The sequence below is a fragment of the Acanthochromis polyacanthus genome, chromosome 4, assembly GCF_021347895.1.
Source record: "Acanthochromis polyacanthus isolate Apoly-LR-REF ecotype Palm Island chromosome 4, KAUST_Apoly_ChrSc, whole genome shotgun sequence".
Taxonomy (NCBI): Eukaryota; Metazoa; Chordata; class Actinopteri; family Pomacentridae; genus Acanthochromis; species Acanthochromis polyacanthus.
In genome coordinates this window covers 35364545-35392256 of record NC_067116.1, presented here as the reverse complement: position 1 = coordinate 35392256, position 27712 = coordinate 35364545, and the positions used below count along the sequence as shown (strand labels likewise).

General features: G+C 38.5%; 6 protein-coding genes across 7 annotated transcripts; 2 read left to right on the top strand and 4 right to left on the bottom strand.

Annotated features, from left to right (window-relative positions):
• The first annotated feature begins 786 nt into the window (after positions 1-786).
• On the top strand, positions 787-2430 carry aqp12 (aquaporin 12). The gene is made up of 3 exons (XM_022216516.2): positions 787-1687; positions 1929-2045; positions 2148-2430. The coding sequence occupies exons 1-3, from the start codon at positions 1093-1095 to the stop codon at positions 2273-2275; spliced, it is 840 nt and encodes a 279-aa protein (XP_022072208.1). The 5' UTR covers positions 787-1092; the 3' UTR covers positions 2276-2430.
• rpp21 (ribonuclease P 21 subunit) lies at positions 2268-5264 on the bottom strand. Its single transcript, XM_022216517.2, has 5 exons — positions 5110-5264; positions 4894-4994; positions 3859-3941; positions 3605-3739; positions 2268-2837 (listed from the first exon to the last, which is right to left on the bottom strand). The coding sequence occupies exons 1-5, from the start codon at positions 5164-5166 to the stop codon at positions 2740-2742; spliced, it is 474 nt and encodes a 157-aa protein (XP_022072209.1). The 5' UTR covers positions 5167-5264; the 3' UTR covers positions 2268-2739.
• A 301-nt stretch (positions 5265-5565) lies between these two features.
• Positions 5566-14459, bottom strand: pak2b (p21 protein (Cdc42/Rac)-activated kinase 2b). 2 transcript variants are annotated; one of them, XM_022216512.2, is made up of 16 exons: positions 14091-14459; positions 12656-12715; positions 12358-12577; positions 12120-12226; positions 11850-12000; positions 11639-11670; positions 11433-11546; positions 11176-11308; positions 11029-11092; positions 9545-9593; positions 8987-9099; positions 8734-8851; positions 8536-8635; positions 8231-8427; positions 6793-6930; positions 5566-6700 (listed from the first exon to the last, which is right to left on the bottom strand). In XM_022216512.2, exons 3-16 carry the CDS (start codon positions 12545-12547, stop codon positions 6614-6616), a joined length of 1593 nt encoding a protein of 530 aa, XP_022072204.1. In that variant the 5' UTR covers positions 12548-12577; positions 12656-12715; positions 14091-14459; the 3' UTR covers positions 5566-6613. The 2 variants fall into 2 exon arrangements, with proteins under 2 accessions (XP_022072204.1, XP_051803402.1); XM_051947442.1 differs by having other exon boundaries at positions 12358-12715; positions 14260-14459.
• A 1153-nt stretch (positions 14460-15612) lies between these two features.
• pigx (phosphatidylinositol glycan anchor biosynthesis, class X) lies at positions 15613-18252 on the bottom strand. Its single transcript, XM_022216513.2, has 6 exons — positions 18086-18252; positions 17528-17615; positions 17304-17439; positions 16946-17159; positions 16220-16320; positions 15613-16126 (listed from the first exon to the last, which is right to left on the bottom strand). The coding sequence occupies exons 1-6, from the start codon at positions 18147-18149 to the stop codon at positions 15989-15991; spliced, it is 741 nt and encodes a 246-aa protein (XP_022072205.1). The 5' UTR covers positions 18150-18252; the 3' UTR covers positions 15613-15988.
• Positions 18253-18479: 227 nt separating this feature from the next.
• On the top strand, positions 18480-20274 carry cep19 (centrosomal protein 19). Its single transcript, XM_022216515.2, is given in 3 exon segments — positions 18480-18716; positions 18719-18763; positions 19671-20274. Coding segments are annotated over 3 exon segments (474 nt in total). The 5' UTR covers positions 18480-18634; the 3' UTR covers positions 20018-20274.
• Positions 20096-25937, bottom strand: ing5a (inhibitor of growth family, member 5a). The gene is made up of 8 exons (XM_022216514.2): positions 25672-25937; positions 23234-23305; positions 22811-22977; positions 22517-22628; positions 22334-22433; positions 21760-21895; positions 21575-21636; positions 20096-21471 (listed from the first exon to the last, which is right to left on the bottom strand). The coding sequence occupies exons 1-8, from the start codon at positions 25706-25708 to the stop codon at positions 21432-21434; spliced, it is 726 nt and encodes a 241-aa protein (XP_022072206.1). The 5' UTR covers positions 25709-25937; the 3' UTR covers positions 20096-21431.
• Between the last annotated feature and the right edge of the window lie 1775 nt (positions 25938-27712).

Sequence of the window (27712 nt, the reverse complement as noted above, 5' to 3'; positions counted from 1 at the left end):
AAAGAGAGATCCTTTGTCCACCTCCTTCAAAAACAGGAAAGGTCTTTACATGTGAAACTTGCGCTACATATACACTTTGTTGATGCTTGAATTTTTATTCTAGCAGCACCAGCTGGTGAAAGTTTTGTGATTTGGTCAAATTACTCTAAAGTGTGTCTTGTATATCTCAGCGTCTACTTGATGGATTGGTATGAAATTCACATTTTCCTCACAGTGTATCCTGTCTTTTGTGATCCTTGATTTATTTTTCTCATACCTTAATTGTGGATTGGATTAAATATCTCCAAATTATAGAATTGCTTGCCATGGAATTTGGTTCCTGTTCCTCCCAGAATTAATTTCAATAATTACTTCAGTGCCACCATTTGGTCAACAATAGATTTTGTTCATTGCTTTTTGATTTCAAATGACAGCATTCTCATCAGCCTCAGCTGCATTTTCAGTTTAGTGCTAATTGGCAAATATTAGCATGCCTAACACAAACTATAACATTTCACATTGATTTTATGGGAGCTTCCTGTTTTGTGCACCGAATATAGAAACATCTGTAAAAACACACTTCCACACTGTGCACAGTGTCCTAGGCTAAACAATAGTTCATATACTTTTGCGCAGTCTATTTATATAGGTATATAGTTCAGTATTTAACTTACAATTTTTCATACTTTGCACAAGTTATTCTATATTATCATTAAACTATCTTGCTCCACTTTTACACACGACTACTGAATTTGTTTGATTTACTACTACAGATTCCATATGGATGCACAGTGGTTACACCAGAGTAAGTCATGTAAGACAAAAGACCAGACATCTAGCTATTTAGTATCAGTAAAAAGACTTAAAGCACATTTTCCCAATTTAACCACAGCTGTAATACAGTAACAAACTGAATGAATGTCAGCTTCCTCACATGACCTTGCAAAAGCCCATGTGTATTTTGGCAGGTGGTTGGGGGTTAACCTGACGTGTCTCTGATAAGAAATATGTCTGTGCATGCGCCACGTTGTCAAACACCAAAAGTTGTTAAGTCAAGCCCTCATTGATTCCCCTTTTCAAAGGAGATACAGAAGAGGACACCCGGTCTGAGCCATGTCCGGACTGAACGCATCTCTCGGATACTTTGTGGCTGTTGTGATTTTCGCAGCCTCAGTTCGAACACTCCTTAGAAAATGGCCACGGTTCAGCTTCATTTCAGAGTTTGCCTCCTCTTTCATGCTGGTGGCATGTTGGCTGGAGGTGCAGACCATTGTGGAGGTGGGTCAGTGGGCCGGGGCCTTGGGTCCTGATGTGGCGGTGACTATGCTGTTTGGGCTGCTGCTGACCCACGGTGTCATCTGTGGTGCTGCGTCAGGGAATCCCAGCCTGGTCTTGCAGAAGTTCCTGCAGCTCGAGGCCTCCACTCTGCCCACCCTGCTGGCTGTTACAGCCCAGTTTGCTGGGGCTCACCTGGCCCTTCTTGCAGCTGTGTACTACTGGAAACTGGAGCTGACAGACATGCACATGATCAAAAACCTGATGGCAGCAGAGTGCAGCTCATCTCTGCTGGTCTCTGTGCTTCAGGGCTTTTTCACTGAGTTTGTCTGTGCATTCATTCTTCACCTGATCTACCTGAACCTACAGCGGAGATCAGCTTTGATCCGGATTCCCCTGATCGCTGTCCTCCTCACATTCTTTACCCATACAGGTAAGTGTTAGTTGAAGTGGCCCCTTCTTTATCCTTAATTCATTAAAAACCATTGTATTTAATCACAGACACCACACACAGGCTTTCTTCTTTACAAGAACATATAAAATGTGCTTCCTATTATATTTTTCCTACCAAAAAATTAGACTTTTGCATCTGCTTCTGTGGTCTTCAAAGAGTCTTTAACCAGTGTAACTAAAAGCAACTAACATAAACTTTACGTGACCATTTTTTTCTGCAGCCAGAGGCTACACCTCAGCTTACATTAATCCATCGCTGGCGTATGGACTCACCTTCCACTGTCCAGGATCTACCCTCACACAGTATTCAGTCGTCTACTGGCTGGGCCCACTCATTGGTGAATTACATTAAACTAAATATTTGTGCATCAGCAGTCAGTTCTTCTGAAGACAGAGTTTACAGTGTCTGCTAAATGTAATTGGATTTATCTTTTTTCCAGGCATGACCCTGGCTCTTCTCTTGTACATGGGTCATATCCCGAGGTTTTTTGCCAAGAACCTTCTATATTTCCAGAAGACACGCTTCAGAGTGCCAAAAGGAGACAAAGCAGAGAAGAAGAAAAAGTGAAAGATGATCTGTATTTCAAAAAATCTAAACTTGATAAACAGTGTTCAATGCCCAAAATATGTTTAATTCAATTTCACAAAGTTGTGTGGAAAATGTGAATATTTCAGATAAAAAAAAAAAACCACAACAAAAATCTATTTAATAGTTCCTTTCTTGCCTCCTGTTTTCAATGAAACCATGACTGAAGTGTTATCCAATGGAACAAACCCACTATCTCCTACATGTGCATGACGCCATATATTGGCCACCAGGTGGTAGCATCAAGAAAGCGACTGTTAAAGACAGGAATATGGGCCAATGAAGTAAACTGAAGACAAGTTGCATTATAAATATCATCACATAACTTCCTCAGATTATGGATATGTGTTTCATAATAAGGCTGCACAATATTTCATACAAAAAAAATAAATAAATCAACAATCAGTCCTTCACATTTCAAACGAAGGCGAGAGGAACCGTTGCTGCTAAGTACTGGCAGAACTCTGAGCAGCACTGGGTTTAGAAGACTGTGACTTATCAGGCTCTGCATCTTTTGGCTGATTTTTAGTAGACGATCCTGGATCTGTAGAAAGAAAGTATGTAATTAGTATCAGATTTGTGCAGTTTTAGTTGTTCTTGCAGCTGAAAGGTGAAATCTGAAAATTTACTGAACTTCGAAGTATTATGAACCATGTTCTGTACAAGTGGTGTATTTCATTAATAAACAGAGGAAAATCTTTCCCTGTTCTTTAAATGTCTCGAAAACTGTACATCTTATCTAATTTAGACTTGGCAGTTTTACTTCTGGGGACCTGAGGAAGACCTCTGTTTAATATCTTAAATAAACCTGTGGGCAGATCATAAGGCCAGTGCTAAACTTTTAAGTAAGTATATGAAGGTGAAACAGTGTCCATGTGACGCAAGTTTCTCCAAAAGTCTGCAAGAGTCTGGGTGGGCCTCTGCTTGCAGCCCACAATTTGTTCCTGTGAATTTGCTACAATGGCAGAAGCGCAAATCCTCAGCAGTAATTTACATACATGGAACACACTGACACAGATTTGTATAATAGCAATAACTACAGACACAAGCTTTACCACTAGAAAGTGGCATGACAACAACTACACATTGGTGGTGTCTGCAGCTGTGTGCATGTCCACAAGGGAGTATAATTTAGGATTAAGTTGCCTGTTTTGGTCGAAAACATCATCAAAGGCAAATGTGGAATGTCACATAATGTCACTCTGATAAGAGCCTCAAAGACAAACAATCGGGCTACGATCAAAGACAAGGTTTAGGAATCCTGTCACAGATCAAGGGTGTTGGCAGAACTTATAATTTGAGGTTGGTCACCTGGCTGCTTTTGCTGCTCCAGCTGAGCTTCAGGTCGGTCGACCCATAAACAGTAATCAGGATTGTTCAGTAAGCTCTTGCTCTGGCCACAGCTGAGACACCTCATCACAGTAAAGCGAGTCTTGTTCTTTTTTCCTTAGGAAATAAAATCAACAAAAATATTATTTTATTATCTATTTCTGAAGCACATACACACAGGAATTGACTAAAAACATGCAATGCAAGGTTACAGGGGAAATGACCGACTAGCTTACTTCGTTGTCTTGTTGTCGCAGTTACACCTGGGATGAGCAACGAGCTGCACTTCTTGCATAATGTTCTCTTTACTGATGGGTCTCTGAAATGAAATAGACCATGGACATTTTAGTTTTTTCAATATGTTTCAACTTCATCATCCTGTCTGTGGCTATCAACACAAAAAACACTGGTTTCTCCTTATGCCGCAGCAGGATCCATATGAGCATCTCCAAAGCAAGAGAGGTGCGCACATTTACGCACAACATAATAGTAACTTTATTCATTTATACTAAAAATGATGACAGGATAGGCCATGATATAACAGCAAATAACACCGTGTACGTTTTCTCCTCAGATAAGCTGTCCCACACAGAGTACAGTTGATGAAATACAGTTAAATCATTAGTTACAGAATTGAATCCTGAGCTCTAAACAACAGGATGTTACTTTATGGTAAAAGTTTGATCCATTAAGTAAAGTTATACTGAGTGTTTTTATGTGGTACATTTTTTTTGTTTCACATGAGGAAAGTGATATTATTGCGCATATAAATGCTTTACAGAACATGACCCAATCATTTTTAGAGCAACTATCAAAGTACTGCAATTGGTGGCAATGAAAAGATAATTATAGGTAAATTATCATACATAGACAGAAATTTCAGTTCTGAAATCATAAATATACTACATAGGATTTGCCAGTGGGTAAAACTTTTTTCCACAGATATGCTGAAGCATTTTCTTTTGGTCTGTTTTGAGCTTTGTTCACTGTATTGAACAAAATGTTTATTGTACCTGTATTAGTCTATGTACATCAAATGATTTGGAACATCAACTGCAAAATAAGAAACCTGAGTGTACCACGCTTTGATTTCTTAACTCTCATATTGACATAAAATTCAACTAGCCTGTAACAGATTCACTGAATTTCAGCTATGCGACCCCATGACTGATAAAAAAACAAACTTGTTGCTGTACAAGCAAGTGCAGCAAACTCACTTATGATAAAACCTCCAACATTACCAGACCAGCGTTTTGATTGACTGAACTTACTGTCTGAGAACTAAACGTCTGGCAATCGTCTTCTGTGTGAAGCAGTAGAACCGAGCCAGCTCCACGTTGTTGGGGTTTTCAGATAAAACACAATGAGCAGCCTGCAGAGACAAAACATAGTTGAGTGCAACTAGCTTAGCTCAATAGTTAGCACGTTAGCCGTGTGGTTTCTGTCGTTAGCATCCAGACAGCGACTAAATTAAAATCTTTTCCTACCTGGTACAGAAAGTTCAGTCTTTGATAAGCTTCTTTGTCTTTCAGCTGGGCCGCCATTATATATAAACGTCACACAATAACAACAACAACAAAAACCCTAATTTTCAGCTTCGTCCGGATGTTAACAGTGGCTGGCGTCACCTGAGTCCCGCCGCTTCAATCCTCCAGAATAAAAGCATTGCAAACTTACCGACTATAAAATAAAATTGTATTTGAGGAGCTGTTTGCTAATTTACAATCTACACGTTTAAGCTGTATCTGCACTGTTAAACTTTAGTTATATTAACAAAGCCAACACTGACTGTAAATAAATATCTTTAGATTCTGCAGCAAACAGTTAAAATAGAAAATGTCATCAATGCTCTATTTAAGTATTTATACTAATCTAATATCAAACTCTGCGGCTTTACAAAACAAAAGTGACGTAACTGCATATCAATCACATTCACACCCAAATCACAAAAGCAAAAACAGTTGCATTTATTTGAGTGCGCAGACAAAGTTGTTAGTTGTCCAAAATGAAAAACAAAAAAAAAAAGAGAAACAAATTGTCTCCACCAGCCTTCGACAGCTAACCAGCATGATATGGCTATGATTAGTTTCCTTCTTCTCAAACTAACTACTAAGTACACAATATACACATGGGAAAAGCACATCTGTTTAGTCCGGAAGAACACAAAGGACAGAGATCAACATACAATACTCATTTTTAATAACAACAATAGAGAAGAAAGTATAAACCCTGTCAATCTAACATTTTAATTTTGCCTGTAAGGTGCGCCTCTGGTATCAGGAGACTAATGGTACAGGGGGGTAACAACTGGTACAGTAGATCTGTCAGGAGTGACAACTGTAGAACAACACAATCACAGCACACCTCCATGATGATCAATGCGCTGAAATGTTTCCTATAAAACCGGTAAGAGAAATGTCCATACAACATGGGTCGATGTGGAAATAGCAAGTGTTCATTGAATGAGACACATTATATAACAAGAAGGGGGACAAACATGAAATTCAAGTATCAAAATAACTAAGACACCGACACACTGAAAAGGTCAATTTCAAAGGTAGTAAAAATCATGGGAAAAGAGACACTGACACAATCAACAATACATTAGGCAACATTTTGCATTTGTTTAAGGCAGTTGATTAAAAAAACTAAATAGAACTAGGCGTCTTCTTCATTCCAAGTTAAATACAAGCCTAGCCCTAAACTGTCACCAGGAGATGTGATGTACAAAATTAACTATGCCTGACTCTGAAACTAAGCACTTTAGTTTGACTTGTCTTCTGACGTCTGAGTGTGAATAGAGTTCATATGGACAGCGGTGGGGTTGTGCTCTAGATTTTTGGTCTTCTTCACAGTGAGGTTTGTCAGGGCTTATAAGGCTGGTGCATCAAGAGTGGCGAGTCACTCTCAGCCTATTGTCTGGCACGAAATCTAAATGGTTGGCACATATCTGTGCACAGCATGGGAAGGCAGGGTAGCTAGTTTCATCAGCTAACGATTGCCCTTCATTGCTTCCTTGGCTGCCAGGATGAGAGGTGTGAGACTGGAGAGAGGCTTCGCCAGCTTCAGGAACGGATGCTGAAAAAAATGAGAGGAGCAGGAAGAGTTAACTGGAGTTACACTGGATAGCTGAATGAAAAAGAAAGCAACAGCTGGGAGAGTTTTTTAACCTGCAGGAGCTCTTTGCCTCCACCTCGTTTCTCCACATCCATTTCCAGGCAACGGTTGAGAAAATCTCTGAAAACTGGAGACAGCTTCTCAGGGTTCTGAAGCTCGGGCGTGCCATTTGTGGCAATCAGGTATAATGCCTGAACAAAGGGGAAGAGAAAAGAGACAGAAAAAAAGAAAAACACAACTGTGAGATGTAGTTCTGTTAGACAACACACTTTCAGCAAGTGAAATGAGACAAACTGAGTAAAGTAAGAAATGTGAAATGCATTTTATTCATGCTGTGAAAGCGATACAAACCACCACGTCCAATTGCTGCATTCAAACAGCTGCCATAAAGTTTCAACTATTGCCTGAGCACATTCCAGTGAAAGTGGTGAGGTTTGTAAAATATAATGTGAAAAGACTAAGAGGGCACAGTCAATACGAGATTATGTGGGATAGGCCTGGATGATAAAACAACGGCAATATTTACAAGCAGCTGACACTTAATCAGCAGCAATAAGACTATTGTTTGATAGTTTCACTTAAATGCATTAAATGCTAACTAGCCCTAAAGCACAGAAAGAAAACGGCAAGTTTGGTGACATGAACAAACCCAAATCTGCTACCTCTCAGGTACATGAACAGCCTATTGTATCCCTTAATAATGAAGCCTGCTAACTTTTTGTTGGTCTCCCCATAGCTTTTGTGAAAGTCACGCAAGGCAGGCCAGTCTGCAGCTTTATTTAATGCTTTTCCAAGTGTGACGGTTCCTTTATCCTTTTTTAAGTATGTCTGTAAAAGTATTTGTGTGTTTTTCATGGCTGTGTTGACACCGCTGAAATTGATGAACAGGGTAAAGTGGTTAACACCACCTTAAACAACATTCAAATTATGTCATTAAAATTCTCAATAATTATCAATATCAACTGATATTAACCGTTTTATCGTGATCATTTTTTCAGTTATATCACCCAGCCCTTTTGTGGCCCACTAATTATTTAGCACTAAAAAGTTGCTTGCTACAATAACATTTGTATACAACCACAAATTCAATTTACAGCAGCTACAGACTAATCGAGAAAACAAACAAGACAGAAATACTATGCACTGATGACTTCAACTAACAAGTCAGCTGTTTATAGACCAGCTTCTGCTTTTCATGCTGTCAGTGCCTGTGAAGAACAGGAAAAATTCTGCAGAGCGTTTTGTCCTGCTTTTGTGTTGACTCATGAAAGTTGAAGGCTTGCAGTTGTTCTACGACTATTCCAAAGTCTGACAGACACAAACCACTGATCCCATTTTCAGCAACTTAATTACTAATCATTTAGAAATTTGAGACTATTGCAGCACTGAACAATGATTTATGTGCAAAGTTTTATGTCAAACAGCAGATAAACTCATGCTGGTCCACTTAATACTGAAGTTTTCTGAACCAAGAAGCATGAGTGTACTCACTCGTAGTGGGTTCTCATTCAGGTAGGGAGGCTCTCCTTCAACCATCTCAATGGCCATTATACCCAGCGACCAAATGTCTACTTTCGGCCCATAAGCCTTCCTGGTCACCACTTCAGGAGCCATCCAGTAAGGCGTGCCGACCATGGTGCTACGTTTGCTCTGCTCTGGAGTGATCTGGGCACAGAAGCCGAAATCGGCTGTCGAAGACAAAGAAACGAGTAAATACATAGTTACAGTGAAAGCACATAGTGATCCAAGTCCATCGGGCTGCGGCTGGTAGCTGATAACAGCAGCAAAAGACTTACTCAGCTTGACTGAACCGTCCATCCCAAGCAACACATTGTCACTTTTGATGTCTCTGTGGATGACCTGGTTCGCATGCAGGAAGTCCAAAGCTTGTAAACACTGCAGATATGGAGACAAGAGGGAGGAGTGGTTGCAAATAAAGGCATTTGTTTCAGCTTTCACATAAAGTGGGAATCTTGGTATAAAGTGTGTCGTACCTCCCGGCAGACAGCAGCTATCTGGGCCTCATCCATACAGGTCTCTGTAACTACATCTGTCAGCGAGCCACCAGCCAGATATTCCATCACTACAAACAGCTCCTCCCCCATCAGGAAACTGACAGACAGATGTAGATAAAAACAACATACTCTACATAAAACCCATTTGTGATGACTTTAAACACATTACAATCATCATTACATGGTATACTTCTAAGGATTTAACAAGCTACAGGTTTACTTTCGCTCTCACCTGTCTAAAAAGTTGACAATGTTGGGGTTCTTCAGCTCCTTCATTACAAGTATCTCATTGATAATGAGTTCTTTCTTCGGCTGCTTTTGTAGGTTGATCTGTTTAATGGCGACCTGTAAAATGTCACAGATTTAGTGGAGGTATAATATATTTATACTTTTTTCTTGACCCAAACTATTTAAACATTACTATACTTTGTGAAATTGAATCTTTTAAAAAGTATTTCTCATACAAATAATGTGAATTCACAAACAATAAATTGCACCTTGCTCAGTCTAATGCACTCAGTGGGTTTGCTGATGCAACGTTACTTGCTCTTATATGACCTGCTGGCTCTAACGGCTAATGTTAGCTGACTTTAAATAGATATCTGATAGCACAGTTCACTTCCACTAACTGAAGTACACTTCTTTAATTTTGCTACCATTACAGTATGTTTTAACATTATTTCGTAATTGTCACAAGACAGCTGAGAGGCAAAAGTTGCACAGTTCCACTTGTTGTGTTTCCCTTATGTTGTTTCTACATAACCTAATTCAGTACTCAGTCAGTGTTTACCTCCTGTCCTGTGGCGACATCAATGGCTGTGAATACTGTTCCTGATGCCCTGTGAAAAGAGTGGGATGACTTTTAATACTTGTTTTAACAAACAAGCCCCTCAAATTGGACTGGGCATATGCACATATAAACAATGAGGTTATAAGTAATGTTTCATTTCACTCAATAAGGTAAATGCCCCAAAAGTGTACTTCATCTGAACTACATGACACGAGGCTTTGTCTATATATTTAGGACTGAAAAACACTGGAACAACTGCGAGGAAGACAATCTGTTTAAGTCAGACAATATCTAATGAAATCTATATCAACATCATGTGTGAGTATATCATGGTTGGATTTTAGATTTTCAAAAGTTAATCTGAAAACAATAACTAGGTTTTGTTGAAAAAAATTAAGGTCACATTAGTATAGTAATAGTGCTATATGTCGTTTTCACAAGCAGATCTGCCTTGCTACTTTAGAAAAGGTACCTGATAACATGAACAATGGCTCTGGTCTTGTCAGGTATCCTCATAATTAATTATGCTATGTTCTTCCTACTATTAAATGTCAAACTAAGTTCCATGAAAAAAAACCTGTTACTACTACTAGCACCTACATATACAGGGTGTGATGAAGAAGTCTGGGTCTTGTTCCTGTTGCGGATAAATGGTGCAAACAGTAACTCTTGTGAGTTATGATTTAACGTGATGTTGTGTGATCAACATCTTGACTATAGCTACAAATGGTTTTGCAATCACTTGCAGGTGAACATTTGCTCTGTGGCCGTGGACTTGCAGAAGCAACACTTGGTCAACATGTACAAACAGCTCGGTCAACAAGCGTAAGCATCATCACTGCTCACAAGAGTTGAATCCATGGCTAACACCAAAAGACTAAACAGTTTTTGCAGTCAAAGACCAAAGAAGCTGCATCAGGTCAGAAGTGCAGCCAAGAGGATGCTCTTTTACTCAACACTGACACGGTTGAGAAAACTGAATTCTTCCCCCAGAGTCAAATTTCAAGACTGAATTCTACTGGAATGTCCTAAAGGAGAACATTTGGCGCAAACCACCTGAAATGTGGTATGATAGCATCTGGGTGTTACATCATGACAATGCATGACCTCATTTTTTTTGGCCCGTATCAACATAATCATTGCTCTCTACAGACTTTACTTGCCAAATCTGGATCCCTGCAACTTCTTCCCACTGCCCAAAATGAAATTCAAGTTAAAGGGTTGCTATTTTCACATAGCAAAGGAGAACCTGAACGCATCGCATATGGAGCTCGTTGCACTTACAGAATGGGATTTCCAGGGAGTGTACCAAATATAGCAGAAGCACTAGGAGCAGTGTATTGCCGCATAGGGTCACTACTTTGAAGGGGGTAGTGTCCAAATTTAAATCAGGTACAGTCATCTTTTTGATTGCACATGTACTATGCAAACAACGTATAAACCCTATCACAGGTTTTACATGGAAATGGTTGCTCTGCACTCACCCCTGACCAATTTTTTCATATCTGGTGTACTTCTTCTTGGGATCCCCGATGCTTACTATGGTTCCTGTAAGTCAGATTACAATGACGTGTGAAGAAAATGGTGAATGACACGGCAACAATATCTAAATTGCTGAATTAATAACTTACTCAGTTTGTCCATGATCTCCTCATCCGACATCTTGCCCTTCTTCTTCTGTCTGTCTGCAGCCTTGGAGGCGGTATCTCCATCCGGACATGTGCTGGGTGCAGGTATGGGGTCAATAACAGAGCGGGTATATACCTGTACAACATTCCAAAACAACAAAAATATATCAATATATACGATCAGTACACAAAAAGTAAAAGATAAACAATTTAGAAAGAACTTAAAAAATGATGACGTCATAAAGCTAACTGTGACTTACACTCTTTGTGTGTTCTGGTCTTGGTGCAACAACAGGAGGAGGAGTTTCATCGTCGTCGTCGTCATCAATGTCTTTGATGTTCGGAGATGAGGGTTCTGTGCCTTTTTTGACGGGCTAATTCAAAGTCACAGCAAAGTTTGTTAACCTTTATTCGACAAAACATGGAACAATTTAAACAACATTTTCAAAGGTCTTGAGATACTTACAGACTGAGGCCCTGGAGTGAATGCCTCTTTTTCTGTAAATTAAAAACACAAAAAAGAAGTTATTAATAAGCTGCAGTCATGCATTAAACTCGGTCTTTTCAAATAGGTTTCATTTCAAGGCTAATACGTAACCGTCTATACTCATTACACTACTGGGCCACTTCATAACATCACCAAACACATAAATCCACTCTCTTCCTTTGTGTCTCACCAGAGGATGAGAAGCTGAGGTACTTCTGGCGACCGTTGCCTGTTGAGTCGTAGAACTTAAGAACATCAAGCACAGCCTGTGGGTTTTTCTTCTGCTCTGACTTGGTGATGTTTGAGGTCTGGAGTAGTCGAGCCCATTGCTCCGGCATACCCTGTGTATGAAACAGAAAACAAAATGTGTCAGATGGTGCAAGCAATGATGCGTTTTGGTTAAAAAGCAGGAGTCAGTGAAAGGAAAAAAAATCTCCATGACCAAATGATTAAAACTCACCGTGAACTCCCCTGTTACAGCATCAAACCCAACATGTATGGTGTGTTCAAAATCTGACGGCGGTGAGATTTCTGGTCGCTCTTTGTCCCGATCTTTCTTCCTACCACCTGAAAGTAACCAAATCTTTAATGTAACTAAAAATGACAACACTGATTACAAACTCTAGACTTTAAACACTTCTATTCTTCACAATGACTTCAGCTATCAACTCTAAACATTACCAAACTCTTTGCCTCACCTTTTTCAGCCCCAGAGAAGATTGAGATGATCTTATTGCGAGGTTTCCTCTCCTCAGGCACAGAAGGCAGTGGTTTAGAGCTGTGGTTGGCTGAGAGTGAGTCTTTGCCAGAGCCGGTGCTGAAGATGGTGCTGCTCATCCTGACCGGAGGGGCAGGGGGCTTATCCTCGGGGTCTCCGTTATCACACATTGCTAGGAGGTTGTCACGAGCCTCGCAGGGCTAACCAGGCAGAGGAACACAGCAGGTGAGGATGGAGAGGGTGGTAAACAGTGAGGGAGGGAGGGAGGCAGCACTCACATCAGCATCAGGGACTGGTGTGCTCAGGCACTACAGGAGAAAAGAAGCACCGAGTGGAACCTGGAAGGCAACCAGACATTGTTAAAATACTGCAGTGAAGTTTCAAACGCAACAGGGTGTGGTGGTTAATAATCAAGAACTACTTTCAGCAATAAAATAATTGAATGAAAGGTGCCATTTAAGTGGACGGATTAGTCAAAGGGGTGTAGTGTTTGGTAATTGCAAACTATCGTTGCATTAGGCCACAACAAAGAAAACACTGGGTGATAAGAAAACTCTGACATGTTCTCACTCTCATTACTCCTTCTCAGTAATTGTGCAAAACTGAATAAGAGCAAAAATAAGTCACTATTAGTCCCACAGTGTTAAACTTTGCAGTGCTACAGCAGTGAAGCTGATAGTCAAATTAAGAAGTATCAATAAATAAACAAAAAACATACATAGAGAATTACTGCACTTGATGTAAAGCTGCAGTAGTTAACTGCCAGCCATTATGTAGAAATCAACAAAATGGTTTGAGTAATTTTTCTGAATTCTCTGATTTAGTCTTCTTAGATGGAGTGTTTTCTGGTGTCTCAGCTCCTCTATGACAGTAAGCCGAGTATCTTTTGGAGTTGTGGACAAAACAAGATATTTAAGATCCTCATCTTAGGCTTTGGGGAATAATAAATGACAATTTCATCATTTTCTGACATATATAGACCAAATATCTAATCGAGTAATCAAGAAAATGATCAGCAGATTGGTAAACAGTAAAAACAATTGCCATTTGGAACCCTAATCAAGTGCCACAACGTAATGTAGAAACAAACTAACAATAGAGCAGAAGAAAGTGTGACTCAACTGAAGCTTAGCAGAACTGACTGTACAAAAAACATGTAATGCTTAACCAACAGTTGAGGTGATAACATGTTTTATTTATTCTAAAGTACCTGAAAGCTAAACCAGGAACCCAGATGACAATAAAAGAAGTATCAAAGTTACTCTCCTCCCAATGCACTTCATACAGGGATGAAAAACGGACATTTTTTGCTTGCTAATAATATTTAAAACGTCCACATACCGACATTTAGCCTACTACCTTCTCAAATAATGGTATTACTACCCTAAAGTCTGTTCAAAATGCCCTTCAAATGAGCAACAACAGGGGCGGCTAGCAGGCTAACGCTAGCATCAACTACTTGGGCAACAAATGTGCTAGCTTAGAAGCTATGTTAGCATGAGAAGCTAGACTGGCTCTTGTGGTCCTAATAGAGCTTACAGCTAGTAGTGTCTGACAAACAGCCTCGGAGGTTTCCCAACCGAGAAGTCAACGTTGCTAAGCGGCCGTTTAGACAACACTAGACGGGCTGCAAATTAGCAAACCGCGCAGTTGAAATGTGCTTTATTTGCGGGCTAACGCAGACGACGCAGGAGCAGCAGCGGCGGAGCTCACCGGAGATTCCACACTAGTTAAACTTGAATAGAACTTGACTCCGGTACGATCTTCGACGGTTTGGAAAACGTCCGTAAATCCGTTAAAAGTATGTCCACTGTAACATGGGGGGCCTCCGGTACACACGGCGAACAAATAAGTTAGTAAAAAACGGACTGGAACTATTTACAATGCAACTTTTCTTCTATCTTCTCGGCCCTTGGATAATTCCGCTATGGCGAAGGGGAAGCGGAACTACCGACCCAGCCCTGGTCTATTCAATAAATGTTTCGAATGAATGGCAAGAGGAGACAGGCAGCTTTCTGAGGCCACAAATTACAGCCCTGTGTGCTAATACTCGGAGCCACAATAACACGTTTAACACCGATGGGAAGACTCAAAGGGAGAAACATGCTGAAACTCCAGAAACTGCAAGTTAATAGTTGAATTGAGTCGAAAGGCATCTTTGGTAATGTAGTTCAGCATTTGAACTGCATTAAAGAGAGGGTTACCCCTCAGTTGGATGGAATTTATGTTGTTTATTATAATAATCCTATGGCAGGTTTCTCATATGATCTAACTTCATAGGGGGAGTACCGAATGGGCTAGTTAGGCACTGGTCCTGGAGCCCAGAGTCAGGAGCCCCTGGTGAAGAGATGAAGGTTGGCAAGTGAATCCAACAACGAGAAAGAGAGACAAAACAACACTAAAGACACACGCACAGAAAAAATACTCTAAATATACACAAAGGGTCACAAATCCGCAACATTGACAGACTACGAATACAAATAGATATGCAAACCCCCCCCCCCCCCCAAATGAACGTAAACTACTGCAAAAACACACAGAAAGGCCAAATAAATAAAAAGGAGATTCAAAAATGAATGACGAATCAGCTTTCATGCAAACATACACATAAAGGCTAAAAAAATTCAAACAAAAAAAAGAGATGCAAAAATGAACACAAATGGATTTGAGCAACTTCAAATACACAACAAACAACTGAAAAGACACACACACAAGAAACAAGCAAGAAATGTATACCAATGGAGAAGTGGTGCAACAATGAACACAAATAGATATAGGACACTTCAGCCACAAAAAAAAAAAAAAACTGAAACCGATGCCAAACAATGATAAAGAGATATAAAGGTTATTACAAATAGATTAGGAAAGAAATGCAAACCAGTGAAGAGGAAATGCAAAAATGTGCAAGAATAGATGTAAGCGAACGCAGACACAAAAAGAAACTGAAAGTGACACAAACTAATAAAAAAGAGATGCAAAAATTAATACAAATAGATAAAAGGAACTGCACACACACACAGATCAGAAACACACGCAAACCAATGTCCATTATTGTGGTACAACAATGAGCACAATTAGATGTAAACGACACAAAAAAAACATCCAGAAATACCAGATAGAGATGAACTGAAAAAGAGATGTAAAACTAATACAAAACTGATTAAGTTCCTGCAGCCAATCATGACATTCAGCTTTCTTCAAAGTAACACACACAAAAAAGAAGTCATTGTCAACATTGGCTTTAGATGTTTTATTTCCAGCAATTTTATCTGCAAGCTCTGCAATGTTTGGCAAATCAAAAGAAAGAATTTCATAAAGGAAATATTAGCAGGGCAAGGGGTCAAACAAGCAGCACTAATACATTACAGTTTCACGACAAAACAGTCGACACAAAATAGAGAAATTCAATGAGTTATTATTAGCTGTATAAAAAAAGGGGTTTGCAGTGAAGACAAAGGACACGATTGGAGGTGGCATACATTCCTGAGCTAAGTGTTTCATAAATTGAGCCATACAGGAAGTGTCATCTCCCTGTGTGCCTTGGGCAGTGCCTCTGGAATGATCTTGATATCAGACAGAACTGTAGCACAAGTTATGTTGACTGCTGCTGCCTAAATGATTCGATGTTTCCACATGTATCTGGACAGCGCCGCACAGCACGTCATGGTGACCAGAAGAGTTCCGCCACATACAGGCGCCAACAAGGACGCATCACCGACTGGAAACTGGAAACTCAAGGGGCTGAACTCCTGCAAGACACAAGACATTTTTCTTTTGTGTGAAAAGGGAACAGAGATGGACTTTTTAAATTTAAGATTTTGCAAAGATTTTTTGTAAACCACCTGCTGATGCTGGATTTTAACCCACTGACAAGTGCTTGAATTGCTGACAGTGCACGGGGCGTCCACGACAGTATGAGGCTGTAAGGTGTTGAGCTGCGTACCTGAAAGGAAGAAAAGGTTTTAGAATAAATAGTGTGTTTCTGACATCTAACATGACAGGTCTTTAGTCATTCTGTTATTGTTTTGATCATAAAAGCTGTGGATAAAATCCTATATTCACTTGAATAATGATCAACTTATAAAATTAACATACCAAAAATGGCTGTTTTTTTGCTTATGATTACAACTTTTAACTATAATTTAACAACACATTACAGGAAGAAAAACAATATCAATATCACTTGCAATTTTTACTTTCTCAGTAGCAGATGCAAAATCAGGATCAGTTTCATGTGTAATATTACTTTACTACTTGCCAGTCTTACTATTATCTTTTCAGTTTTAGTCTTAATATAGCTTTATTTTTTATTTCCATTTAGTAATGCATCACACTTCTATTTCATTGCCTTTCCCATAGGAACTGCATTTACTCTGTTATGTATTTTTTTTCCCACAGCTATATCTGATCCAAGAATTTCCTTCGGATGTAATAAGTTTCATCTTATCTTAATAAAATTTCCAGATATGGAGGGAAAACTTCCCTCCAGCACACAGAAAATTTGCTGATTTCACAATGGAATCACACAGAGATGCACGTGAAATCAAAACAAAACTTGATCTTCTTACATTTCACAGTCCGCAGCAGTAGCTCAGGAGCTTCTATGTCAACAGATGTGACTGTTTCCCCAACAAAAGAAGGCTCATGGTAGCGCCCATGTACTGGAATTGTGACTTTCAGTGATCTGGGAGTTGGTCCAATGTGGGAGGGATACACATAGGTGACAAATTCTGACGCCTTGTGAGCAGGCAGCTCTAGGTCTATGGTTGAATCTAGTAAAATCTTACAGGGAGACAACAGAAATGTTTAAAATAACACACATTTACACAAAGCTTACATGAGTGCAGTTTGTAATATTATTTCATATGGTGCAGTGTTCTGGCTCATTACTTGGTATCAGTGAAAGGCAAAAAGTGCTAGTCTTACCTTCCAGTCATGTTGATCACTCAGTGATGCGAGTTGATATGGATCAATGTAGACGCCTCTGGGCCATCGATGAACCAACAAAACTCTAACATCACTCAGAACATCAGACTTGAGCTCCACAGTGGTTATCACCTCCCTAAAATATATAAGAAGTGACTCATTCTTCTCAGTATTAGCGTGGGAAAAGGTTGATAACCCATTGTCTAAAATAAACAGCTAAATACCTGTGAAAACCCTTCTTGCTGAGCTCCACTGACACTGATGAAGACTGAAGCCACTGTTTCAGAACATCACAATGGTCCTGATTCTCATCTGCAAAAAAGTGCAGGTTACACTGATGAAGACCAAAATCTGACAGAGAAACTTTAAGAATACATCTAACTGTGATCATATATGTATGGCAGATTTAAATACTTTCAATCGTTTTTTAAGATAAGATAGTCCTTTATTACCCCCCACATCAAGAGAAATAGTGCATAGCACTGAAAAAGATAAATATACATCTAACCTAACCTAAGCATCCTGCCAAATGTACACCACAATTACACAGTTTTTTTCCACAGTGAAATGATTTGAACATTTTAAACTATAATAGATAAGTGAAGGAACAAATTAGCTTTTCTTTTGATCTACTGTCTATCCATTACAGTCTGAGCTATTAATTGGGTTTTGTGAACAATATTTAGAGACATCCTGACCCAAAAAACCCCAAAGATTTTCAATGACAAACAAAACTGATCAGTGACTATGGGAGTAACAGGCCGTCTAACAATATCACTCACCTTTTTCAACCAAACAATGACATGTCGATAAACAGGAAAACACAAAGAGCAAAATAAAATACATGAAAATGTAAATTGACAGCTCTGATAAGAGTTTTGTGTCTTTATTCAGTTGCTGTGCAGCTACATTACGTGCTACGCTTCATTGAACTGTTTACGGAAACGGATCTTGAAGGACCATTTTGTAGTCTTAGGTAAGCTGTCATTGTGCCTGATTACAAACAGGAAACTAAATCCTTTTAAAACAATACGATGCAACATTTAAACATAAAAGAAACAATATTAAGAAATTTTCTTGTGTTTCTTAACGATAATTGCAAGTAAAATAACTTTACTTTGCAATTTTACTCCAAATGAAGTCAGGCTTTTCTGAAGACAGACGTGTCTAACAACGTCTAACGTAAGGCAGCTAGGCAGCGATTTAGCGTTTGTAATCTACATTCGGTGGATTTCTCTGTGTATTCTGTTTTAAGCTGAATATTATGGCTAAAATATACCAGTCTCTACGTTCAGTTTAAACTAGGTTTGCTGCATGTGATATACAAGAAGATGCCATTCGAGGCAAAACGCTGTGGAGTGCAATTCAAACCTCCTTCCATAGTTGTAATTTATGAAGACATGGAGACCAAAAAGTGCGAAAAAGAATAATACCTGTACGAAACTTCTCCCAGTACTCTGGTAAGGAAACAGACTCACACATACACTACAGTCTTACTTTCATGCAGTGGCAGTGACATAAAATACGGTTCTAGATAGGTACAAAAATGAACTAATATTGCCTTCACCTAATATTTTTTATCAGCATAATTCCTTGGCATCTTGTGTTAATTTGATCTTGATTAACTGTAATTTCATGGGAGCATACATAACTGAAGCCTAATGTACAATGATGGTTAAGGACCTTGAAGAGACTCCCCAGACTGTACCTGATTTTGAGGCCCCATGTCAAATCCTTTTTCCAGTTAAACTTACATGATTACATTACAGATACTAATGATTATTTTTTTATTGTTGATAAATCTGTCGACTATTTATTAATTGATTAGATGTTTGGTCCACAAAATGTCAGAATTGTGAAAAATGTTGATAGTTTCTCAAATGTCTTGTTTGTTCAGTTTACTGTCATACGATAGTGAGTTCTTTCTGGAAAAAAGTACTGAAACTGATTACTTTATTGTCAAAATAGTTGGCAAAAGAGTTTACAAATAAGTAATTCTTGCAACTCTTGTTGAAGTTTTCAATTTCTGGGGCCCTGGACAAATACAACAAACATGATTGATGTTGGCATTTAAAACAACTGAATGAAAGTGCAGTCTGTTATTTAGCATATACATTATATGGGGTACTGAACCCAAGGTTTACTTTTGAGTAGATAACTTAAAGTCATGCTGTCCTTGTGCAACAATCACACTTCTGATGGTATCTCAAGTAGTAATGCTCCATCATGTTGATGTGTATTACACAGTGATATTTCCCCAAGTGTGTACTGTAACTAACAGATACTAAAAGCACCCATACGATCTTGAAGACTTTAGCCTCCACAGAGCTGTTTGAGTCCTTGATGGCTTCTGTCCTTAACTTCCAGACTACAGTGTGGCAGCTGAAAGGCTCAAGAACCATCCTCGGCACAGGGACTACTTAGAGACCGTGTCTCAGAAGCAGCTGGAGAAGCTTCACATCATCCTACGGGACCACATGCAGGGCTTCACCCTGGAGCACAGCCTCACCTCGTTCCGCCTAGACCCCGAGGAAAACCTGAACAAACTGGACGATGAGAAGCTGGCACGCAAGAAGGGACAAATGGACGAACTGTTTGAGAAGAACCGGAGGCACAAAGACGACCCTGACTTTGTTTACGACTTGGAGGTCGATTTCACGAAGAATACCCAAGAAAAGTGCAGCTGGGATGAGGAGTCAGATGATGGATTTTGAAACTTTCTTCACCGATGTTTTCAGTTAAAAATGTAGGACTCAAGCCTACAGAGAGATGACAAGAACATGTGACACAGCTGAGGTTGACTACAATGCTTTATGTCCATCTTAACACAAATACAGTGGCAACAACTTCAGAAAATATCTTTTGACATACAGTAAAGTGTATTTTGAAATGATTCTGGCATCGAAAAGACTTTTCTACATGATTAGAAGCATGACTAGATACCATTAGAAATAAAGAACATTAAAAAACAGCCTGTTTACATTTCAAACTGAAACGAAAGAAACAATTCATGAGTAATAGTGAATATTTATTTGTTATAAAATACTGAATTTTACAAAATACAAAGACTTTGGTTCTTTAATTTGTGGCTTACACCTAAATGAGAGATATTCACAGTTGAATATGAAAGAATAGGCTAAAATTCTATTAAATAAAATCTGAGTTTACACCAGTAAGTAAGCAATACAACAAATATATCTTTGGAAAAAATGTGTCCACAAAATATCATTTCATATTATACAAAATATATATATATTTCCATATATGGTTTGAAGTGATGTGCTATGGCAAAGTTTTAAATGAGATACACCATATCATAAAACCAAGCCTGCAGTATCAAACCTGTTTTGGGGAAAATTTCATTCAAAGTGCTTAAATACCTCGTTCAGTTGACAAGAGACACTGACTGACTGACCATTAGTACCACAATACATTCAAAAATGTCGCAGGTTTTTTGTTGAAACTCATTACAGGATGGATTTACATTGCTTTGCTAGTTTGGTTCAAGCTAATCAAAACAACTGTTTACACTAGTATCAACTGCAGTCATTTATGCAGTGCTGATGTATTCCTTAAGGAGGTAGTAACAGAAAATCTGACACATAATTCCTTTTTAACATCAACATTTCAGGTAAGGACTCAGGTGTTTAAACTGTAATTTCTCAGCAGGCTGTTAATTTGTTTAAAAAATAATTCTTTATAAAACTGACATTTCAAGTATACTAAAGCCACAATCCGGGATTTCTGAGTTTGTTAGTAATGACTATATATACAGCATATGACTTTCTGGACTGTCTGATTGGTAATAATTTGTGAAACTCCACAGGCCGAGAGCAATTCACCCAGAGTACACAAACATATAGGTAAATTATCTATTCAAAAGCTACTGGACAAAGACACCTGTCTGGACATCGTAAAGCCAGCAGAGAGGGAATAACGGTGCCACAACAGTAGCTATACTCCAAATCCGGATTAGGGCTTCAAAGAAAGCTGTATGACCCACCATTTCTATGGAGAGTTGTAAGGACTGAAATATATATATATATATATATATATATATATATATTACACTATTAAACTACACAAAACATACATACATTGCTTAAGTTTTTCTGAAAAAAAGGAACCTCATTTTTTCTTCCTGTCTTGGGTGCATCTCGGACAAAACCTGACGGATTAAAGAGACGAGAGAAAGATGAAAAACTATGTTATAGGTTTCTGTGACAATATTGCTTGTAGACATATCTCAGGTAACTCATTTATGTTCTTACCATTTTCCTTTTGGTTTTGTGGCGAGATCGACGCAAGCAAAGTGAAACCATTCAATGGGACACTAAAGGATAGAAAAAAAAACAATGTTAAGTCAGTGAATCTCCATCCGAACCTGGGCAGTCAGACAGATTATGATGAAGTGAATTTTTGATTTAGCAAAAACAAAGAAGCAGTTAAAACCTACATCTGGATTATCACATCCAATCATCTCTCCGTATGACACTTGATGACACAGGCAGTACGTAGGCTCATTGGGATCAACTGGCATGTCCAGGACGTCTGATGGCTGCACAGGCAGGAGAGCATCACTCAGGTCTGGGCTAAAAGACAAACACCATACAAAAAATTAGAAATTAATTAGAAATAAAAACAAAGAGGCTTTGCGCACTACAACTTATCTTTTGATCTGTAAACTACTGTGTTAATGCTGGTGTTAAACATTTGCACCATTTTTCTGTGATGAAAATGGCTCAACACACCACCTGCAGTTTTAAATCATCCTGACCCTCACAAAGTCAGTGCTGACATGCTGTCAACAGTTCCAAATCCTTGCTAAAGCTTTACATTTTCACTCAGGTAGGTTGCTAGCCTTGAAGTTGTTTTTGATGTTTCCCCGAGTGAAGTGGATTTTGAAAACGCAACCAGGCTAACAGCTGAAGAAGAGAAGAAAGCCAGCAGACAGGAGCGGCCGATGGCAAGCTTAAACCCGCAGCCTACATCCAGTGAGTCAGATTACTGCACCACCAACTCAAAGTTACCCGTTTTTCATCTTTTTCTTTCGGGGAGAATCTTCATCAGAGCCTTTCCTTCCTCTTCCTCTGGACCCGCGCTTCTCTCTCAACCCTCGCATTTCACCCTCTGTGAAAAACATTTGCATTCATAATGCATCAAATCTGTTTTCCAGTGTTTTCTGATGAAAGCCTTTCAGTTACACAACTTACTTTTCAGTGCTCTTCCTTCTGCACTTTCATAGCCACTCACTTCCAATTTCTCCTTTAGCTCATTCTCAAACCGGGCCAGATCTGCGTCCAGTCTGCGGATATGTTTGTCCACCTGTGGTACAAGGATTTTATCCATATTACAAAATGAATATGCATACGATTTAATTTCCAAATTAGAAAAATGCCTCATTCAGAGACATAACTTGTGACTTCAAACACTTATTTCCAGCATGATGATATTAAAACCATAAACTGACAAGTGACCAAACATCAGTAGGCCTGATTTGGACTTACCATTTCATACGTCTGCATTGCAAGCTGGACTTTGTCGTCACTGAACTCTTTGCACTTGCTGTAGGCATTCTGAATCTTCTGCAGGTGTTCCACTCTCTGCTCTGAAGCCAGGATCTTCACATTCGCTATGTACTCTTCAGCCAGCTTGTCGATCTCTCCTTTCTTTTCTGCACAGCAACAGAAAGCATTATTGATGAAGACACAATCATCCTCGAAGACAAACAACTCTAAATGGTACAAATTACAAATGCCACACTTTAACCTGTTGAATTGTTTTCAGATAATGTAGATTACGCGCTTCTTTTTTTACGGAGCAGACATTGTCACACGTGAAAACAGGAAACACAAGTGTAAATGTGTGTTTAAGGTTGTAAATCCACAGAGCATTTGGATAATAAAAACATGATAAGGTAAAATGATCACCTTCCGTCCTATTGTCCAGGTCCCGCATCAAAGTAAAGTTCCTCTGCAGCTCACATGGCAGGTTTTCAATACCTTGAAAAATGAATAACAAGTTTCAACGGTGACTTTCAACTGGAAAGAACTTTGTCTCTGTGGCTGCTGCTTTACATGTGCTATATATTAGAATGGTGACTTGATTTCTCATCATATATTTTCAGCATGTCTTATATTGTTTTTTTTAAACTTGAAGCCTGCAATAGATCATTCAGCACGTAGTTATTTTAATGCACGGTTTAGTCTTTGCTGCTCAGAACAATCCCAACAGATTTGGGGGTTTGGCAAACTACTGGATCTGGTTTTCAATATTTTTATAATTATCAGTAATAGGTATGATTGTACAGTGAGGTACAGATAAATAAGTTAACGGAAAAATGCACTTCTTCAAAGACATTACAATTAAGTTGTGTCTTAAGTTAGTGTTATTTTTAAATTTTGAGACCAAGATTTTCAGTTTTACTCAAATTTATATCAGTTCCAGCTATTGGTTGTCAGTCTGTTTTGTTACTAATAATCTCTATCAACCATGAAACAATCCTTTTGATTGACTGCTTCTACACAATGTGCAAAAATTAATGAATAAATCAAATATTGCAGTTTTTAGGCAACCAATGATATGAGTTGAGATCATGACAAGATTAACTTCAAAGTGATAAATTGTACAACAACAACAAAATAACCAGTAAGTTATTTCATTTTTACAAATTAGTGTGAGGAATTCCTTGAGGCATCGTGCCATGCAATGCATTTGTCATCATTAATAAGAGTCATGCCACAGATAAGTTCCAGATTCACTGGCTGCCTCAGGACATCTGAACATGCAAACACTGGGTAACACACAATGTCTCATCATCTGCACCGTGAGAACACAGGCAGGTTGAACAACCATGGAAGAGCCAGAAGGGAAAAGGAGGAGGTGGTCTGATGTGAGAATGTTTTTGTTTTTTTTTTAAATTTTACATTCGACTAAGCTCTGAGTCACTAGATAATGTTTTTCAAATATACTTTTAGAAGTAACTCCTCTCCAGTATTATTTTATGGAGCACTTGGGCTGTTGTAAAGGGCTATATAAATAAACTCTGATTGAGTGATTGATTGATAGGTTTTACCAAAGACTCTGTATCTACTAGATTTCAACATTTCAATGAATGCATTTCAGCAAAAAATGTTGGATTCTTGTTTATTTTAGTCAGCTTCAACAGCACAGGTGAGATACTTGCCTCCAAACCTGTATGATATGGTTTGAATGGGCAAAAGCTTTTAAAAATTTTAAACACACTTGAGCCACTAAGGTCCGGGGGTTCATAAATCAAATAAATTAATTAGTTTATGATGTGAACAGGTGCTCTATTCACTTTTAAATAGGTCACTTGCCTATACCAAAGACACAAAAAACAACATAAGAGTAAATCAAGCTCTTAAATGCACTGACTCCTTATGCATAATATTACATAAAATTTAAACTACTCTTTCTTATATTTATACTTAAAAGTAATACAGAATGCCCAAGAGCCTTACTGCACAGTATGCCAATATATTCTTAATTGTTTGTAAATTCCCTTACATCAATAAAGACGTTTCTACAGTAGATTGATGCATAAAAGGAAGAATTTGATGCATAAAATGATGAGAAAGCAGAAAAGTGAAAGCCTGATGCGCACAATTCTGGAGGACGACTCCAAATCCCCTGCCTAAAGTTTACTCCCACGAGCTGAAATTAAACCTCAAGTTACTTTTTTTCTGAGCAACATGTTGCACAAGAATCTCTCTTTGCATTAACAAAGTAGTGTTCTATATTATCTCCATCCAGTCCCAGTGTGCCCCGGTTTGAGCGCCCCCATTAACATTAGGTGTGTGACGCACTTCGGTCACCCCGCCCCGGCGCGTAAACGGTTACGGGAAACGCGGTAACCAACAGGTTGGAAATGCATGGTGTCTGCTATATTAAAGCAAACACAAACTGTGAAAAAAATTAAGCAAGTAATTAGGTTAATTACATTAGCGTCACAACATGTCTTCAAATAACCTTCTTATAGCCGCTGCTGTTAGCTGGTTACTTAGCTGCGAATTGTTGCAACACGACAACATTAAACACCAGCTAACTCCAACCCGTTAACTTTATTAAATACTTGACACAGATAGTAAGTTATTACATTTGATTCTGAGTGAAACTGACACCACACATGGAGAGTTTAACGAACTTTGTCCCGCAGAGAGCTTTATCGCGAGGCTAATAAGTTAGCTAGCGAGCTAGTGACCTCACAGCCTGCTAGTCGCTAACGCGCTGTTAACTGCCTGTAATTCGTCAAGCGCAAAGTCTTCGACAGAGTCAAACTAAACCTCAAACACACTTAAAATGTTCAAAACCTTAACATGATTCCAGTATAGTCCCGGATACTCACTGTCAAGGTAATGTTCCAAGTATATTGCGGTCGCCATTTCGGGTTAGCTGTTTAGCTTCTGCGTACTCTCGTTAGCTCTCAAAGTGTTGGCCTGAGAGTTGGGGAGGGTTTGTTTTGTTACACCGAGCTGCCCGTCGGTCAGTGGTCCGGAGACACGAGCTGCTACCTACAGTAAAAGACGCGCACAAACACAAACCGGCGGTGTCGCTTAGTCCCTCTTGAGTGCACATGTGGGCTGCAACTTTTCTGTTTGTGTGAGCTGGTGACTCACATGCGCTGCTTATAGCGGCACCTCCTGACAGTGTCAAATCAAACAAAAACTTTCCACAAATCGATGTGTTTTTCTCAGAATTTATGTGATTCCCCCCCCCCCCCCCCCATTTTTCACTGTACATGCAATTTCTGTAGTGTATCACTTAAACATTTATTCATTTCTGCACTACTACATTGTTCAGTCTATACAGTCCTTGTATAAGCCAATTACAGCATCACCTTTGTGCTACGTATTACTTTGCACTCTTTTAATTATTTTGTAATGTTTTCTGTATGCCCATTTTTTTAATCTTTATATCAATTATTGTAATCTATCTCATAATACATAAGCAATCTGGATTCATCAGGTTTTGCATGTTTGATTTTATAGGGTCTTAACCTTCATTTTTGAATTAGTTGGATAATTGGCAAATATATATTATTATATATTATTGTGCATTGTAAACCATATTAGGTTCATTCAATTTAGAAACCAAATTTCTTCTGCTCCCTTTAAAATGTGATTGAACTGCATTTTGGTTGATTCATTTGTTTGAAGTCACCTTAAAAGTTGTGAAAGTGTGAAACTAGTGTGAACTCAAGTTAAATTAACTGAACTGAACAAATTTGATAAATGTAAGATAATAAGTTGAATAAACTAGCAACTTGCTTTCCTCTTATATTTTCTAAGTTTTATCGGTTTCTGACAACTCACAGCTTCGGCTATTGAAGCCATTTTTTACTAGAATAGAATTCCTTTTATTGTCATTGCACAGTGTACGGTATAATTAAGTAATAATCCCATCAGTGCATTTCACAAGAAGAAAAATAGAATAAGAAATTTACAATAGGGGGCGGCATGGCTCCGTGGGTAGAGTGGCTGTCTTGTAACTGGAAGGTTGCTGGTTCAATCCTCGGCCCATTGAGCTCATGTCAAGGTGTCCCTGAGCAAGACAACTAACCCCTAATTGCTCCTGGTGGGTCGTGGTTAGTGCCTTGCATGGCAGCTTCTGCTGTGTGTGTGAATGGGTGAATGTGACGTATCATGTAAAGTGCTTTGGATAAAAGCACTATGTAAATACAACCATTTACTAATAGAATCATATCAAAATATTTTTATGTACAAGTGTAACCTATGAAAACAGCAAGACAGCTTATTTTTGTAAATATAACTTATTTACTGCAGTAATATCACTATAAAAATAGCTATGTGACTGATGTTGCTCTTCTGGATATTGCACATTGCTTAACATTTACAAAAATATAGTATATTTATGCCACTTTTGTTTCCTATAAACTTAATTTAGTGAAATCAGAGAACTCTCTATTGTTGAAATGAGTAAACTGTTATAAAAAACATTTGTTTTTAAGTTCTAATGTGGTGTGAAAACTAAAAAATTAGACAAATTAAGTTCAAATAACTAGAAATTAGCAAAACTCATATGTTTTCCTAAAATAAGATGGAAAAGATGAATTGATTTGATTTAGTATCTTCATGATATTTTACAGCATAGCATCTTAACTGTAATATTTAAATCACTTGGGTATACAAATAAAGGTGACTTGACTTTAATCATCTAAGTTATAGCCCAAAAGACATTACATTTGCAGCCACAGAACAATGATAATCATTTGAGCAGTTCATTCTGTGCTAGTATGAACCATGCAGTACAAATATTTAAGAGCCAATTTGTGCTTGGTGTACCATAATTGGCTGTAGTTAGACAAATTATCATCACATATGGACCTAATTTTCAGTAATAGAATTGTAAATAAACTTGTGTTGTCT

Excerpts from the sequence above, each read along its gene's own strand:
- aqp12 (XM_022216516.2), top strand. The coding sequence starts at position 1,093 with ATGTCCGGACTGAACGCATCTCTCGGATACTTTGTGGCTGTTGTGATT. Across the intron at positions 1,688-1,928 it reads CACATTCTTTACCCATACAG|CCAGAGGCTACACCTCAGCT; the intron begins GTAAGTGTTAGT and ends TTTTTTCTGCAG. Across the intron at positions 2,046-2,147 it reads CTGGCTGGGCCCACTCATTG|GCATGACCCTGGCTCTTCTC; the intron begins GTGAATTACATT and ends TCTTTTTTCCAG.
- rpp21 (XM_022216517.2), bottom strand. The coding sequence starts at position 5,166 with ATGGCGGCCCAGCTGAAAGACAAAGAAGCTTATCAAAGACTGAACTTT. Across the intron at positions 4,995-5,109 it reads GACTGAACTTTCTGTACCAG|GCTGCTCATTGTGTTTTATC; the intron begins GTAGGAAAAGAT and ends TTGTCTCTGCAG. Across the intron at positions 2,838-3,604 it reads GGAGCAGCAAAAGCAGCCAG|ATCCAGGATCGTCTACTAAA; the intron begins GTGACCAACCTC and ends TTCTTTCTACAG.
- pak2b (XM_022216512.2), bottom strand. The coding sequence starts at position 12,547 with ATGTGTGATAACGGAGACCCCGAGGATAAGCCCCCTGCCCCTCCGGTC. Across the intron at positions 8,852-8,986 it reads ATTGTCAACTTTTTAGACAG|TTTCCTGATGGGGGAGGAGC; the intron begins GTGAGAGCGAAA and ends TCTGTCTGTCAG. Across the intron at positions 8,428-8,535 it reads GGACGGTTCAGTCAAGCTGA|CCGATTTCGGCTTCTGTGCC; the intron begins GTAAGTCTTTTG and ends TGTCTTCGACAG.
- pigx (XM_022216513.2), bottom strand. The coding sequence starts at position 18,149 with ATGTATTTTATTTTGCTCTTTGTGTTTTCCTGTTTATCGACATGTCAT. Across the intron at positions 17,616-18,085 it reads TCATTGTTTGGTTGAAAAAG|ATGAGAATCAGGACCATTGT; the intron begins GTGAGTGATATT and ends ACTTTTTTGCAG. Across the intron at positions 16,321-16,945 it reads ACTGCTGCGGACTGTGAAAT|GTACGCAGCTCAACACCTTA; the intron begins GTAAGAAGATCA and ends TCTTCCTTTCAG.
- ing5a (XM_022216514.2), bottom strand. The coding sequence starts at position 25,708 with ATGGCGACCGCAATATACTTGGAACATTACCTTGACA. Across the intron at positions 22,978-23,233 it reads CCTGGACAATAGGACGGAAG|AAAAGAAAGGAGAGATCGAC; the intron begins GTGATCATTTTA and ends GTTGCTGTGCAG. Across the intron at positions 21,896-22,333 it reads AAGAAAAAGATGAAAAACGG|CCCAGACCTGAGTGATGCTC; the intron begins GTAACTTTGAGT and ends TTTGTCTTTTAG.